At 32.7% G+C, this 16688-nt stretch overlaps 1 protein-coding gene across 2 annotated transcripts in view; it reads left to right on the forward strand.

The window, feature by feature from the left end:
• LOC129807035 (eukaryotic translation initiation factor 4 gamma) overlaps window positions 1-16688 on the forward strand; it is a 36513-nt gene that overhangs the window by 15407 nt on the left and 4418 nt on the right. Inside the window, exons 2-4 of one of the 2 annotated variants that reach the window (XM_055855997.1) lie at window positions 13605-13889; window positions 13950-14027; window positions 14109-15956. In XM_055855997.1, the coding sequence (XP_055711972.1) occupies window positions 13605-13889; window positions 13950-14027; window positions 14109-15956 (2211 nt within the window). Of the gene's footprint in view, window positions 1-13604; window positions 13890-13949; window positions 15957-16688 lie in introns of both variants that reach the window. The other variant, XM_055855996.1, reaches the window with a different exon arrangement.

Genomic DNA, 16688 nt, shown 5'->3' on the forward strand with positions numbered 1-16688 from the left:
GGCAGATTCATTAAAGAAATATGGGATAAAATATCAATTGCTCGAAGCCTGAGTATCTGAAAATTTAGAAAACCATCCACTTGCCCCTACCCTTTTTATATCATAAAGTCATCCTAAATTATGTATCAATTTTTGTATTTACTGGATTCAAAATTTCTCATTAAAAGTGCTACTTCTGTCATCTGTAAAGCTTCAAAACCTTTCCCTAAAGCAATAATGCTTAAAAGATTGCTCTAAAAGGCAAGAAATATTTCTAATACTTGCATTTATTGTCATTTACACAGCGGAAATCGTTAGAGAAATATGTTTCCAATAAAAATTGAATAAGAGAAAAATAAATAAATGTTTAAAATACAGGAAAATCATAAACAAAAAAATGCTTCCATCAAATTTTATTGCAATAACTGTTATTAATTATTGATAACGCAAAGAGTTAATAGAAGTTAAAATTTAACGTGCTTTGTATTTTATAGTCTCAGAGAAAGTTTTTTTTAATGTCTCGTATATGACCTAAGCCAATTTAGAATAAATTTGCGTTAATGAATGCGAAAACGATAAAACAAGAAATTTGTGTAAACTAGATAGAAGTGATACACATAGAGCCATATCACTTCATCAGGGTTCAAAATTTACTGTGCATGGGTCTCATAGAGGTCTCAGACTAGAAGTTCAGCCAATTCCAAAAAGTCTTGAAATCTTAAATAAAATACAATTTTTTGTGATTTTTTAAAGTACAGTAGAACCTCGATAGAGTCAACCCCCGATAGAGTCAATCTCCATTAGAGTCAACAGCTATTTTTATATTCTACGGACTCCGATAGTGTCAACTGGGACCCAAATTGACTCCGATAGAGTCAACTTTTCTCGTATTATTGAACTAATAATATTATATGATTTAATATGATATTTTCAAAATAAAAGGCAGTCGTATTGTGTATCAACGTAAAACTTTGAACACAAGAAAAAATATTTATGTAAGGACATGGTAATTTTGTGATGAAATTCGTAGGTTTATTAACCGTGTAATCATTTTCCAACAAAATAATATTCTTTACTTGATTTTAAGCTTTTTGACCGATTGAAAGTTCTCTTGTCTTTTCTCTAAGATTTTTAAAAGATTTTTGATTAGGTCTATGATCACAATGTAAGAAATTTTGAGCCATCATTAATTTGTAAGTGAATAATATTATGGCAAAAACAAAAAAGTATGAACTCGAATTGCAAAAAACGTACAGGATGCTAAATTTTTTGAGTACAACATAGTGAAGAAACTTTTCTAAATTTATTCAAACTTTTTAAAGATCTTACTTCTTTAAAAAATGTACATGATAAACAATCATAAAAATTACGCTTCTAAAGAAAACGTGTAAATTTATTTTTCACTTGCATTTCTAATTTTAAATGTTAGCTTCTCAAAAACAAAAATAAGCAACATATAATTATAATTTTTAAACAAAAAAGTTTTTTAACAAATTCATTTAAAAAATCGCCTACGGGTATGCAAATTGTATTGATGCATATAATGCCATTTCACGAGTTTTTTCGGTTCCGAAAATGTGCATAGTCCCGGGACTGAATGTATTTACTAATAATAAAAATATTCTTAAAATTCATTCCTTAATCTCCAACTTTTGACTAAACACATAACTTTTTTGGGCCAGAGAGTATAGAATTTATGGATTAATTTAATAAAATATTTTACTATCGTGTTGAATTTATCAATGATCTAGTACAAATATAAAATAATACCCCTTTATATCAAAATTTTTTTTCGGACTCCGATACAGTCAACGAATCCAATAGAGTCAACAGGCCCGGAAATATTTATTTGACTCTATCGAGGTCCCACTGTATATTGAATAATTTTACCCTTCCAATATTATGGTAAAATTTTCGCAAAAATATTTTCTCTGGTAAGAAACTTGTGAAATTAACCCATATAGCTAAACCTTATGCCCTAGACATACTTATTCCCTGGACAGACTTACAACTTGAGCAAAGAGACGGATTGGTGGGCATCTGATAAGAATGTAGTCTAATTTTATTATTTTGATTATAATTACGTTAAGTCGCATCTCGGCTTAAGTTGTAGATCTGTTGAACACATTAGATTTACAGACCTTTTTCTATATCTATCAATATATGTTTCAATGAATTATCCTATACCTAGCATTTTCACATCTCTATTTTTCTATTGTCCACTTGGTCATTCAAACGATTGGGCGAAAGAACTTCCGACAATCCCATTGATTACAAAAAGAGATAGGTGAAAAATTGGTGAGATAACTGCTGCTCTCTGCTTTAAATAATAATAATGTTGTATATGCTGAAATAAAGATCGTATCACATTTCTCATACAAACTTAATCATCAAAATTCATCGGTGGTCTATTGTCCTCTTTAATTGATTTATTTATTCAACTGAGGTGGAATTGCAAATATACTTCCTTATTCCATATGCAATCATACTAAAATATTAATTTGAATCTATAGAGAAGACTAGGGCAGATCAGTTAGAGGTAGAATTAGACAGTGGGATGTTACAGTTCTCCTTAGAATACAGAGCAAATTACTATTTATTCAGAGTAATTAACTGTCTGCATATTCATTGAAATATTCATGCACTAAGAGAAATCCGAAAAAGTTAAAATAACATTCCGGAAATTTTAATTTTACCCTGCAGTATTGATCCAAAATCGGTGTAAATATTACCCTTTTTCGGTGTATTGGGGGTTAAAGTTACCCTTTTTAATGTTAATTTACCCTTAAAAAGGTGTGAAATTAACATTAAAAAATGTTGATATATTTTTACACCTAAAAAGTGTTAAAGTTATGAGGAAAAACAGTTAATCGCACCCTCTTTTTTTCTCAATGTGGTACCCATTCAAATGTACTTTTGACAAATTATAAACAAAGAAAGAAATAATTTGCTGGCTAATTCTGCCCCGGTCTCCCGTACTTGCCAAAAAAAGAAACAACAAATGCGTCCTGACTTTGTAGAACATATGAAATTGGACAAGTTAGTTGTCGTCCTAACACAATCGAGTATTTCGGAACGTTTTTTTTTTCAACTGTATAAATTTTTATTTACCAATTTGCTACCGTTTTGAATCAATTTACATATAAACCAACTCATAAGTAAATGGCGAACACACAAAACAGTTTAAAAATCAAAGAAATGAAATTTTAATAAAAAATCAATTTGCAAGCTCATTTGGGAAGCAGATTCAAATTTGTCCAAAAGTCTAAGGCTTTTCTAATAAATCCATATTTGTGTCAATCAACTAAACCATTATCTCTTCATAACCAGTTAAATATTCTAATTTGAAAAAATAGAGGTCATAGTCCAAGGTCAATTGTATAAAGGGTTATATGTAGTCCTGAAATCGCCATTCCTAACCCTGTGGCCTTTAGCTCTAGTGACCACCGAACATACAAATGGGCGGAAAAACATCGCAATATTCATTTTAGCATATTTTATGAATTTTAAAATAGTATTTAACAGCTTATCGATAATTTTAATTTCGAATATATCAGTGTTTGTTTCAATTCTCCGCATTAGATGCGATCCATTAACAGTTTAAGGAAAGCAGTTCAAATTGCGTAATTTTCCAAATAGGAAATGCAAAAAGAATGGTAGTGTATCAGGAAGATTGTGAAATAGATGATTTATTTTATTAATTAAAATAGTTTTCGATTAAATGGAGTAATAAAAATTTTATTCTATTAATTGTTGAGCCACAAAGATACTTCCATAGTTTAAAATTTCCGGTACTTCACTTAATCCATCAGTTGTCTTTTTATTATGTGAAAAACTGACACAACAAAAATTATTTATTGATGTGGTTTTGTTGATAAATAGAGAGAAAAGATATTAATATAATATATGCTGTTGTTGATAGTCAAGAAATGCATCACTAAATTGGACACTCTCTCATGCATAAAATGTATTTATTAAATTGCCATAAGAAAATTAATACGATAAGAAAGATTTTATATTAAAAATAAAACGCTATTCATTGTATTCATTAGAAGAAAAAAATATATAGCGGTGTTGGTAAATCTACATATTATAATTGAAGAAGATTATGTTATAGAAAAGCATTTGAGAAAGTAATAAAAAAAAAGTTCATCAATCAATCATGGGATATAGGTACAATTTCCTCAAATGAATTCAATAGTATTTATTGTTGAACTTTTATTGCCCATCTAATGCCTATTTCTTCTCACTTTCATTTCACTATGACCCATAAATTACACGCAAATTGCCACAAGGCTTCCCCAGATGTGCTTTTAAAGAACCGCAGATTCATTTTGGAAGTTTAACAAGAAATAGAACGACATTCGAAATATGGTATTAAAAAATCCAATCAAAGATAAGCTTTTTATATCTTTTGGGCTCTTAAAATAGTTTTTTCTCCCATTTTTATATAGGACTGGACATGAAATCATGAAATCAAAGGTATTCTAAAGCATAAGGATCAATATATTTCAAAGTTCTTTTTTTTTGTTTCCCCCCTTACCTGTCCCCCCTTACCAAGGTCTTAGGCCTTTAGGCCTATTTTGACCAGTATCCTGTGTAGAAAATCCTTTAAAAACCAAAAACGTCCACAAAAAGGACACCAAAATCATCAATCTATAAAATTAAAATATCTCCCAAATACTGAGGAAAAACAATAAATATTTAAGACGGGAACCTTACACATTAATGGCCGTACTGTTCAAAGTTTTTTTTGGTCAGTAAAAAAAATTAAATATTGAATTTAAACAAAATAACAGCACACCTTCCACATCCGGATAATTTCATGAACTCAAAATTCAATTTAGTTTAATCCAATTGATGGTCACCAGGAATTTTTCTGGCGTTAAAGGTGTTCGAATTGCATCCAGTGAGCTTCACTGCACTTGATTCCACGGGGCATGAGACTGACAACCTCATCTCGTACAAGAAAAAATAATAATGCAAGTCTAGAAAAATCATAGAAATTGTTCCTTCATAGAATGTTGTGTCAGCCAGCATTATTATTATTATTAATATATAATTGATTGCTATGAATGGGATACATATATTCAAACAAAACCATTGAGAAAGAAAGGGCTGTGATTTTTGATTTCATGAAATTTTCCTATTATAAAAGATGTATCGGGAGGTTTAAAAAGCAAAATTTATTTTGTTTATCAATTTTGCAAATAATATGGTTATAGGGCAAATTGAGATCTTTTTTTAATGCCTTTTACACAAGTTGTAGCTCTGTATAATTTCATAAAATCTAAATTCGCGTTCATTTCTCTCTCAAACGATTTGATAAAATCTATCTGACTTTTCTGGTTTCATAATTGAACTTAAATATCTTTATAAAGGTAAAATTTTTAAATATTTTGACAATTTATTGAAGAACTCTGGCCAAAAAGTACTGTTTGTTGAAGCATTTCTTTTAAACAATTAATTTTTTTGTTCTGACTATTTTTACTCCGTGCGAAATTCGTTCTATGACCGATTTATTCAAAAAAAATCTTCTGTTTAGGTGAGACCGGGGTAGAATTATCCACCAAATGAAATTTTGCATTGGGCATAATTTGTACAAAAAATGTTTGTATGAGGCTGATAAATATTTTAATGAATAATAAGGGATGTATTGTATATGTTTAGAATAAAGAGTGGTTTCCTCAATATTACTTCGAAGGAAAACTATAAGGTACCACTATCTAATACTATACGTGGCTAATTCTACCCCGGCCTCCCCTATGCAAATTTTCTCGATGCATAATGCCGTTTCGGCGTTTCTTTGGATCCCAAATATTTGCATAATCCCGGAACTGAGAGTGTAAAGCATTTAAGCTACTTTAGTGGAAAGGTTCCGTGAATCACTCAGATTTAAAGAAAAACAGTCTATTTCTTAAACATCTTTTTTAAACATAATAAAAAAAATAATTTGAGTTCGCAAACATATAAAAGAAAATATTTGAACTATAATTTTCTAAAGTTTTCATTTTAAAATTTAAAATATTCAGTCTTTGGGACTGAAATAAAAATAAAAATTTACTATGTTGAAAAAAATTAGAGAAATATGATGATTTCCAATATTTCTGCCTACGTAACCCTTTAATTAACATTTTATAACCAAAGGAATCGCGCCAAATACCAAATTGACCTTATGCAGATTATCTCAACAATAAAACCAAATTTTCAATTGCTTTTAATTTCCATAACTTTTACAGCAGTTCAAGGACTCACAAATTGGATTTCTAATAAAGATTTTCACATTTTAGCGAAATTTTTGGGTTTATTTAGAACCAATTATCAAGTGACGGAATCCTAATGAATGGTAACACTTTTCTGGTTATTTATAGTAGCCGTACTCACTATGGCGTTGTTATCTCGTAATCTCCGTAATCTGTAATCTTGTTACAATTTTCCATTCATAAAATACGATTATTACAGATTATTACAGATTACAGATTAAGGAGATTACGAGATAACAACGCCATAGTGAGTACGGCTAGTATAAGTGATTTAAATGTCCATTTGAAAAATGGTGGCATTGTATCCCATTTTCGTATTCCACGCCCTATTTTCAGGGATTGTTCTCTATTTTTTTTTAAATCACAGAAAAGTTATCAACTATATTTTTCCATAAAAGAAAAAGCTAATTTAATTCTCTAAACACTTGTGCTATTACTTTAGCATAATATTGAAAAGAATTCTTGGTATAAAGTTTTAAACCTAAAATTGTTTTAAGAACCTGAGATTACTTATGGGAAAACTAGTAACAGCAAATCTTACAAATTTATTTATTATTTATTTATTTTATTATATTATTTATTTATTTTATTATTTATATGATTACTTAGTAGTATTTTATTAAGCGACTGGATTACTGGATTATCGACGAATGGGGGATTGGCAAATTGACGAAATGCCTCACTGAAGGTACAGTTTTAATCGTTGTAGCCGTCCCCCTTCGCCTTAAATTTAAAGGTCACCGGACCAAAAGTAACTGGGAAGTCTAGCCACCATAATCGTGGCTGCAGAATATAGAGTAGCACCAAAGGGTGTATCGGTTTATCACTAACGGCTCCTGATCAACCGATCATGGAGATTGATAGGAGCCAATCAACAGATCTGCCATTCAAAGTTTACTCGATAATGGCCACTACACACTAGAGAAATGTATGTCCATATTGAAGCAAATTGCTTACACTTACGTAGGAAAAATTTTCAAATATGGACATAAATGTCTTTGGTGTGCAGAGGTCATAACCGTACTTATTTATTAACTGTTTCAAATTGTTTATTAACCAATTTAATATTTTTTGACCTAAATAATAATTTACTGACCAAAAATTCGCACGCTAAATATTAAAAGAAAATTCAATCTGACCCTTTTCCAGGATCAAATCATAATGATTTAAGCTTCGCTTAAAATAGAGCCTGATGAATGCCAGAATTCAAAAAACGTTTTACATACAAACAGGGGGTCAGTCGGCTGGCCCAATTTGAGTGATTGCCAGTTTTATTAACTAGGAAGCCTAATTCGTGCTCCGCCTTGCTTTGAGGTCTCTCGTATGACTTTCATTTTCCATGAAGATTACAATAGTCGAGTTGTATGAGAATCTCATCTAAAATCGTCTCCGCATTAGTAACGTATATCCATACAATTGCAATTGACGGTGCCGATGCGAAAAAGAGAGAAAGTACACATAGTTGCATTTAACAGAAAATTAGGATTACAAATGTTAGAAGCATCAAGGTATCAACTCACGTATTACACAAAAAAAACATCAGACAAATCATTAAAATGACACTGAAAATCTAAAGTCTCTTACTCTTGACATTTTTCAATTAGTGGATAATATTTTCCAAATTTTCCTTTAAAAATGAAATTAAAAGTGGACAAAAGATATCTTCTAACTAGCATATAAAAGCATGAAATATTTTCTGTCTTGCAATGTTTTTTGAAAAATTAGGTTAGTGAACTTATTGGGAAAGCCTTTCATTTTCATCTGAATAGAATTGTGTGAGAAAATGTCTCTCCACTTATGAAGTTTACTATGGAACATAAATATATTTAAACCGCGTACGCTAATCTAATGAATAGATAACTATCACTGCAAAAATCATACACGTACTGTAGCTCATTAATATTCATTTCTTTTTCATCTTTCTTTTCTCACTTTATGTGGCACTTTTCGGCACAATGCTTCCAGTGGAGGCGCCTTGTTATGTCGCATGCAACTAGTTGCATTGCAGAACTTTTGGTATCGCCTTATTCTAGCTTTTTGGTAAGGCAGCAGTGATTATTTTTAGCAAATTCATCACGAGTAAGAGCTGTTGAGGTTGATGATGCAGACACATACTAGGGGAAGCCTTCCAGGCTTCGCACACATTCTGGCTTCGAATATGTTCGAACACTTTATATTTTTTTCTATATTCCTTTAATGAATCTGATATAATAGAAATATATTTTAAGACCTAGTTTTAAGTCAGACATTTCCTTAACACAATTACGTCAGATTCATTAAAGGAAAATTGAAGAAAATATTGAAGTTCCCCTTAATGACTTTCCCTCAATTATTATATTTTTGCAAGCATTTATTGAAAATTGACTTATAAATTCAATTGCATAATTAAAATGAAAGTAATACAGAATTTTTATCTGATAAAAATGAATGCAACCTATTTTTTTATGAAGGGCTCAGAAGTAAGCCAATTGATTATATTTTTAGTGTTTTTCTTGTGGCAAAATAATATAGAAATTTTTGATAAAAAAGAGATAGTCGAAGGTATCTCGTAAAGTATTATTAGGTAAAGCAAAAAGTATTCCTAAATAGGTAATATGTAGATATTTTTTGTAGAAACTCCGGTTTGCAGATTTGTGCTAAAAGTGAAAGGAAATGAAGCTCCCAATATATGATAGTCTCATTGGCTTTTCAGTATCTCAAATATGTGAATGTATATGGCTTATACTTTGTCATCAATTTAAGTATACGTATATATATTTGTTTAGCAATTTCATGCGAATCGCTTTTTTTCCTGAATTTATAGAAAATCTAGCAGTAAAACGGGTTGCATAAAAACTCTCTCACAGAAATACCAAATAAACCATTAATAAAACATTATAAGAAAGATGCGATTAAAAGACATTAGCTAACATTTAAAAAAATATATATATTTTGCTAACACAGTCAATTAGATAATTTCAACGTCTTATTGTTGATTTAATATTCATTTAAAGAAATCGCAAATATACCATACGTCTTGTCTGAAAAATTGTGATATCTCTGAGTATATGTACATATATTACAGCTAATAAGACACCGGTGCAAAAAAAAAGTCTACACAATGCAAGACAAACTATTAACTTTCATCTCCATTTTTACTTTCATTTCATTCAATTTTTTTTATCAAATTCCCTCTTCATGTAAAACTCCCATTTCTCAAACATATTATTTCACCTCTGAAGTTTGTCTTTTTTTTCTTTTATTTACACATGCCACTTTTATTATAAAATTAAGATGTAAAAGTGAGTACATTTACAAAACTTTATTCTTTTCTTAACTGTATGCTTCCGCATATCCAAATTATTAAGGTTTTATTAATGCCATTGCGGAAGGTGAAGCAACTTCCGGTGAGAACTATTTTTTTGCGGAGTGTGCCTCTCTTTTTTTGGCATGTGGACCACAAATCTTCTCCGTGAAAGAAAAAACATTGAAACTCATTATAAGTGTAGTATTATGCATAAGATTATGCAAGAGATCTTTAAATTTCAAGTTCCATTCATCAGATATCAAATCAATTCATTTTCAAAAATAGACTAGGATTGGTATTGGTATATACACCACCCTGGATTTACTTTAGCTTTACTTATTCTTCTCCAAAATTTGATAAAGTATTTAGGGTAAAGTGATATAATTTGGAATTAGTGTTACAAGTTGGACAATTCGCCGATACAAGTTGGACATGGCTTTTTTTATAAATACAGTACCGTCGTTGCGGGTGACTTTGCACTCGGGGGGTGACTTTGCACTCTGCTGTCCGTAAGACTTTCACAAATTCTAGCACTTATTGATGGTCTTCGCCGATCCGGTCTACCATGTCAAAGTATATGGGGATATGTTATGCACCAAGTAAGGTACAATGATCCCCAAAAGGATTCTTGTAGTTTCAGTAATAGTCAATAAAATGCCAATATAGGTATTTTGTCAAAAAACGGCTCCGTGAAAAAGTTATCTGAAGGTGCAATTCCAAAATCGATTTCAGAGTAGTAAATTGTCCAAATCTATTCTAAATTTATCTGGCTAGAATAATCCACTTCGATTTTGTTCATTATTTTTACTAAAAACCTTTTTTTCACTATTATCTTCCTACGAACGCATGATTTATGTTATAAAATTGCATATAATGGTCTTTCTAAAGATGTATTATAGAAGTATTTGGCTAAAAATTATACAATTTTATGGGAACTTAAGATAAAATGACCGAGATCTATGGTCGCCATCTTGATTTGACGTTTCTGTCCGCCATTTTGAATAACTGTCAAAACAAAAATCTCATCCGATTGAGCTGAAATTTTAGTATGTTCTAGCTGATGTCAAGGCCTTTTCAGAACATATATAAAATCCGACCTAGGTCAAGCGATTGTCTGGATATAGGGGCGCCAAGTTCAAAATTTTGACATTTTCATGAATACAGAACTAGATGGAGCTTCTTTTATCAAAATCATCACAAAAAAGACAGCTCTATCGTTAGGCGATGAGATCTAACAAACAAACAGAAAGAAAAGTAATGTTTTTGTTTATAACAGCGCATTATTTGAGAATCTTATAAACTGTTTTCGCAAAGATGAAAAATAAAAAATTAATCAAATGTACTTTTCGTTTATTTATTTTTTAATTATGTTAGAGTAAATAAATATATAAAATAAAAGTCTCAACCATTTCTAATGGTTACTGAGGCATTTCGTTTAGGTTTCAAATATTGAAAATTAAAAAATAAAGACCTCCAAAATATGAGTATTACAAAATTTTAAACTTTGAGCCTCTGTATCTAGGTAAATACTTGACGTAGACTAGAACATAAATACTTTTTGAAAAGGTCTTGGCATCAGCTACAACATACTAAAATTTCAACCCAATCGGACTAGTTTTAGCGTTTGACAGTTATTCAAAATGGCGAACAGAAACGTCAAATCAAGATGGCGACCACGTCATCTTGTAGATCTCGTGCATCTTACCCTTAAAACTGAAGATCTTCATTGTCGTTTATTATCAGAAATTGGTGATTTTTTAGTATTTATTAAAAAGTGCAAAGTCACCCGCACCTCATCCCCAGTGCAAGCCTTTTTTCTTGATTTTTTTAAACATAGTAAAATTTTATAAAATTAATGCTAGTGGCACAAAATCCATTCATTAACAACTGAATACAAATAATTTTACCCATTCACCCCTGTCCTTTCACTTTACCTATTCACTTTTAGAGGGTAAAGTTGAAAAACAGCGAAAAAACGTGCAAAGTCACCCGCAACGACGGTACAAAATTTGTTTTTAAGAACAAGGAACCAAATTATAAAACTAAAGCATTAAAAATATACAAATAAAAATGAAGTACTAAATTTATAAAGACAAAAAGCCCTGTCCAAATTGTACCATTATTGTCCAACTTGTACCACTGTCCAACTTGTACCACTTTACCCTATGTCTGAAAATTGACACTTTAGCTTTTAAAATTGGATAGGATTCTTTTTGTCAAAAATACTTTAGTATTTTCATTCATTAAAAATTAATGGTTTCTGTCCCTTTTGCCTCATTTTCTGCAAGTTAAAAATATATTAAATAAAATATAAGCTTAATGTTTTACGAATGCATCACATTAAAGATTAAAAAATTAAGACAAGAAAAAAATAGGACAAAAAGGTGTTAAACCAAAGCAAAATTCACTATGTTCATTGAGCTTCAGTTCAGCTAATAACAATATTTCTGTAAATTAAATGGGTCTTCAATAAGGAACAATGTAATGCTTGAAAATTCCCCAAAGACGGGGCAATTTCAAGCAAAAATGGGGCAGTTTCCGACAGCAAAAAATCAACCTAGAATTATAATTTGAAACTTGTTTGAAACAGAAAAATATAATTGCGTATAGGAGCGTAATAACTAGGGGGCAGGGGTACTTTACCCCCCCCCCCAGAACCTACTTCTGCCCTTCCCCCCACCCTGAACAGGCTAATGTCTGTCTCAAAATTTGTTTAAATTCTCCTTTATTCTTTTTAAAATTAATGTCTTCTACACACTAAAGAAATTTATGTCCATATTGAAGAGTTTTTCCTACACTGAGAGAAATCTGAAAAAGTTAAAATAACATTCCGGAAATGTTAATTTTACCCTTCAGTATTGATCCGAAATCGGTGTAAATACTATGCTTTTTAGGTGTATTGGGGTTTAAAGTTAACCTTTTTCATGATAATTTTACCCTTAAAAAGGTGTAAAATTAACATTAAAAAATGTTGATATATTTTTACACCTAAAAAGTGTTAAAGTTATGAGGAAAAAAGTTAATAGCACCCTCTTTTTTTATCAGTGTACAAAAGCGTATGCAATTTGCTTCAATATCGACATAAATTTCTCTAGTGTATAGAGACCATAAAACTTAGTAAAATATTGCCTTATCAATGGGGTCCGGAAATCGTCGGAAGTGGAAAATCACTCAAGGAAAATGCATCAATTTTTCCCATAGCTTTCGGCTCAGTCTCCAAGCCTTCATCAATGGTCAAGTCTTTAAGTTCTTCTCTCAGTTTCGTTCAACTTGGTCAGACTCTTATTTGGACTGGGCACATTTAGAGAATAGTGACACTTTCTTACTAATTTAACGATTTTCACTACTTTAGGCAATATTTTTAAAAATCCTAAAATTTATTTGAATAATATAAGGTCATTAAATTATTTTATAAAATAACAGTTTTTAATTCGAAAAATATTTGTGAAAATATAAATTTTAGAGCTTAATTTACTTTGAAGAATAGTTATAACAATTATAATGTTTTCAATTTGTGAAAGAAAACCAGGTATACCTTTATATAAAGTGGGTATAAAATAAATATTGATTATTGAGTTGAATATCCTAATTCAAAACCTTCTCCAAATAAGAATTTTTCGCAATTCCATCTGGAAATACAGAATTTTTTTCCTCAATAAACCCATTAAGTAAATTTTTATTTCTTATCCATGTCACAATCTTATTTTTCTAATCGTCATTCCTCAGGTTCATCAAAAATCCATTCATATTGATAAGTTTTAAAAAGGAAGTTCCCATTTGGAGCAAGTTTTGCACAATTATTATATTTTAAAAAATATTTTTTTAAATTATTTTCATTTTTTTTCGAGAAAAAGATTTTTTCTAGCTTCCTCAATGAATATTTTGAGTTATTTTGTGTGAAATAACATAAATCCTTGATCATACAATACTGCCTCATAAATCTACATGAAACTGCCCCTCACATATATTCATGTCATTCAAAGATTCAAAACCTTTTTCTACAGTGGGATATATTTTTAAATATCCCGATGAAAATGCCCCTTATCTTGTTCTAATTCATTACTTTCTGGTTGCAGGCCGGAACACAGGCATCCCGAAGGCAGCTAACACCTGTCCAACAATCACATATTCTCGCGGACATTCAGCAGCATCAGCATCGTTTCAATGTCCATCAAGGTCAAAATGTTCCGGGCAAAACAACTTTTGTCCAGCAACCATCGCTATCTGTAGCATTTCCACCTCAGACGACTCTCGTGCAGAATCGTCCGGTGAATCCCTTCATTGGTGGCCATGGCAGTCAGTATCATCTGGCACAGCAGCCATCGCAGACCAACTATCGGAGTATCCTGCCGCCAAGACATGTAAATTCTGTACACCAGCATCACACACAGACAAATTTCATACCGAATTTCCATACACAGACACTCCGTCAGACACCCCAAAGTCAGTACCAGCGAAGTGTTCAGAATCAACTCCACCAGTCTCCACAATTTAGCAATGTGCGCTTCCCATCAAATCCATACCAATTTCACATTTCCCCTACATTAGGTCAACAATTGCCCACTCTCACGTCATTACAGAACCAGGGAGGCTTTCCCGAACAACCAATTGTAGGACAACCACAGATTTCCGGCCAACAGAATCAATTCCTCCTGCAACCGCAGTTTTCACAACTTTCAGAACAGCAACAGTTCTTGCAACAGCCAAATTTCCAACTTCCCAGCGAACAGCCACCCATCTCCCATCAACCGCTTCCTCAGCAACCACTCTCGCAGCAACCGCTTCTAACAGGAAACTTCGGCCAGCATCTTCTGGAGCAGCAACTTCCCTTTCAGCAGCAGCAACAGCTTTTCCGAGATTCGCGTACAGATGAGGAACGTATCAGAGATCTAAAAGAACGAGAACGTCTTATACAGAAACAAGAACAATTCGTCCAGAAGCAGTATCAGAAGCAGCAGATGAAGGCACAGAAACTCCATCAAGAGTTCCTGCAGACTCAACAACAAATTAAACTTCAATCTCAGTACAAGACCAAACAGGCATCACAGGCTCAGTTTATTCCTCGGTATCCCAATAGCAGAACCATTGCTCCTCATGAGCAGGATACTTTCCAGAGAGCCCTCAAGGAATACCATGAACTTCATCCAACTACTCCTACGACTACGGTAACAACTGAATCATCAACAGCCTTCCTTCCTACAACCACCACAAAACGAAGCAAGAGTCGGAATGAAATTACAATTTCTACTCCTGAGCAACTGGAACAGCTGCTGCAGGGTCAAATTAGCTTCTCACAAGTTAAGGGATCACCAAAAGGCAAAACCAAGGCGAAGACTTCCAAAGGTCTGGGAAGAGAAGATCTCATAAGGCAACTCAAACTGGCCCTTGCAGAACAGCCACAGGATCTTCAGGGAAAGAATTTCACATCAATGGACTTAGTCCTACCAGATGGACAAAAGGTTCAAGTGATTAGGACTACAGATCCAAATCTTATCAAAAATGCCACGCCATTGACTGGTGATAGTGAATCCCTTCTTACCCAATACTCAACAGCTCAGACGTCAAGGAATGTTTACGACGAGTTGGCTAAGAGCGGAGTTCTGCCACCAGGAGCAGACTTTGAAGTGATCAAACAGAGTTCAGATGGAAAGCTTGAGGAAGTTGCTCAATTACCACCGCAGAAGAAAGTCACCTTTGTCTATCTGGAGGAGCAGCAGGATGGAACTTACAAAGTACAAGGAGTTAAGGCCAATGGCGACAAAGCTCCCCATACATCAGGTGCAGAGGTTGAGAGTATCATTGAGAGGATAAAGAAGGGCGAAATCCAACTGCCGCCACCTTCAAACAGGGCCCGAGAAGAAGTTACTTCAACTGAAGCTCCTATTCGAAGTTCCTCAAGTCCAGCCACTATCTCTATCTCGTCAACCTCCTCCTACGATGACACGAGTTTCGCTTCATCGCCCAGAGTAACGTCATCAAGAAGTACCTACGTTAGTCCAGCGTCCGTATCACCTTATTCCACCATTGCAACTCCAAGCAGTGAAAACAGTGTGTATTACACCGGATCACCTAGTACCCGTGTTCACAGCACAACCGCTGCACCCTACATCTCCTCCACTTTCGCCCCAGAGGCTGCTCCCCTGGTTGAGACTACACTACCAGCTACCGAGCAGGCTTCTTCCACAGCGAATGTCGATACGATCGCCAAGAACGACGAAATAGAATTAGCGACCATTCTGAAGAACGGCGGCCTGCACGCTATGGCCAAGTATCTTAAGCAATCGGGGTTGGATACCATCCTCAATGAGACTGGGCCCTACACCATCTTCGCACCAACAGACAAAGCCTTCAAGAACCTTTTGGTACAACTTGGCGGGCCCGAGAAAGCTGAAGAGAAATTCCGGAACAATCCGCGACTTCTCAGTGGTGTAAGTAATATTGCTTATTTAATGATATTGAATGAGATTTTGAGTTAGGAAATTCTTGGAACAGGTGCATTTAATTAATTATGGAAATTGAAAATCTTCAGACTTCTAAATAGGCGAAATTTAGAAGATTAAACGATTACAAAAACAAACCCCGCCCCTCTTTAACACTCGTATTATAAACTAAACTGTATAAAATTTTATAAAGTGCTAGATACCGAGAAGTTGAATTTTACAGAAGTAAAAAGTAAAAGAAAGCAAGAGATGCTCCACCCTTTTCACGCCTACATGTATAAATTATTCACACAAAAAGATTTATTTTTATTTACCGCCCCTTATTTGTACAAATAATTAGATCTCAAATAATGCCGTGAAAGTCACAAGTATTTTCACTCTTAACACAAGTTTTTTCTGGGGGCGTGGCTTAGTGTTTTGTGTGCAAAACTTTTCGGACTCCTCCCATTTTCTGACTTATAATGGTAATTTCGATTTGCAAAGGCAATAATACAAAATTCCAATTGAAAAACTCAAGAACAAGCTTCAATCTTTAAACAAAAATAGTTATGATTTTTTTTTTAGGAATGGCGGACTTTAAAACAATTCCAATCTGAATTTAAAAAAAATATATTAAAAAAAGTATTGCGCAGCAAAGTTGTTGAGTTGTTTAGTAATAAAATAAAACGGAATTTTATCAAGATTTGAAATTACTATTTGTAATCTAATTTAGTAAAAATA

The sequence above is a fragment of the Phlebotomus papatasi genome, chromosome 3 (genome assembly GCF_024763615.1).
Source record: "Phlebotomus papatasi isolate M1 chromosome 3, Ppap_2.1, whole genome shotgun sequence".
Lineage (NCBI taxonomy): Eukaryota > Metazoa > Arthropoda > Insecta > Diptera > Psychodidae > Phlebotomus > Phlebotomus papatasi.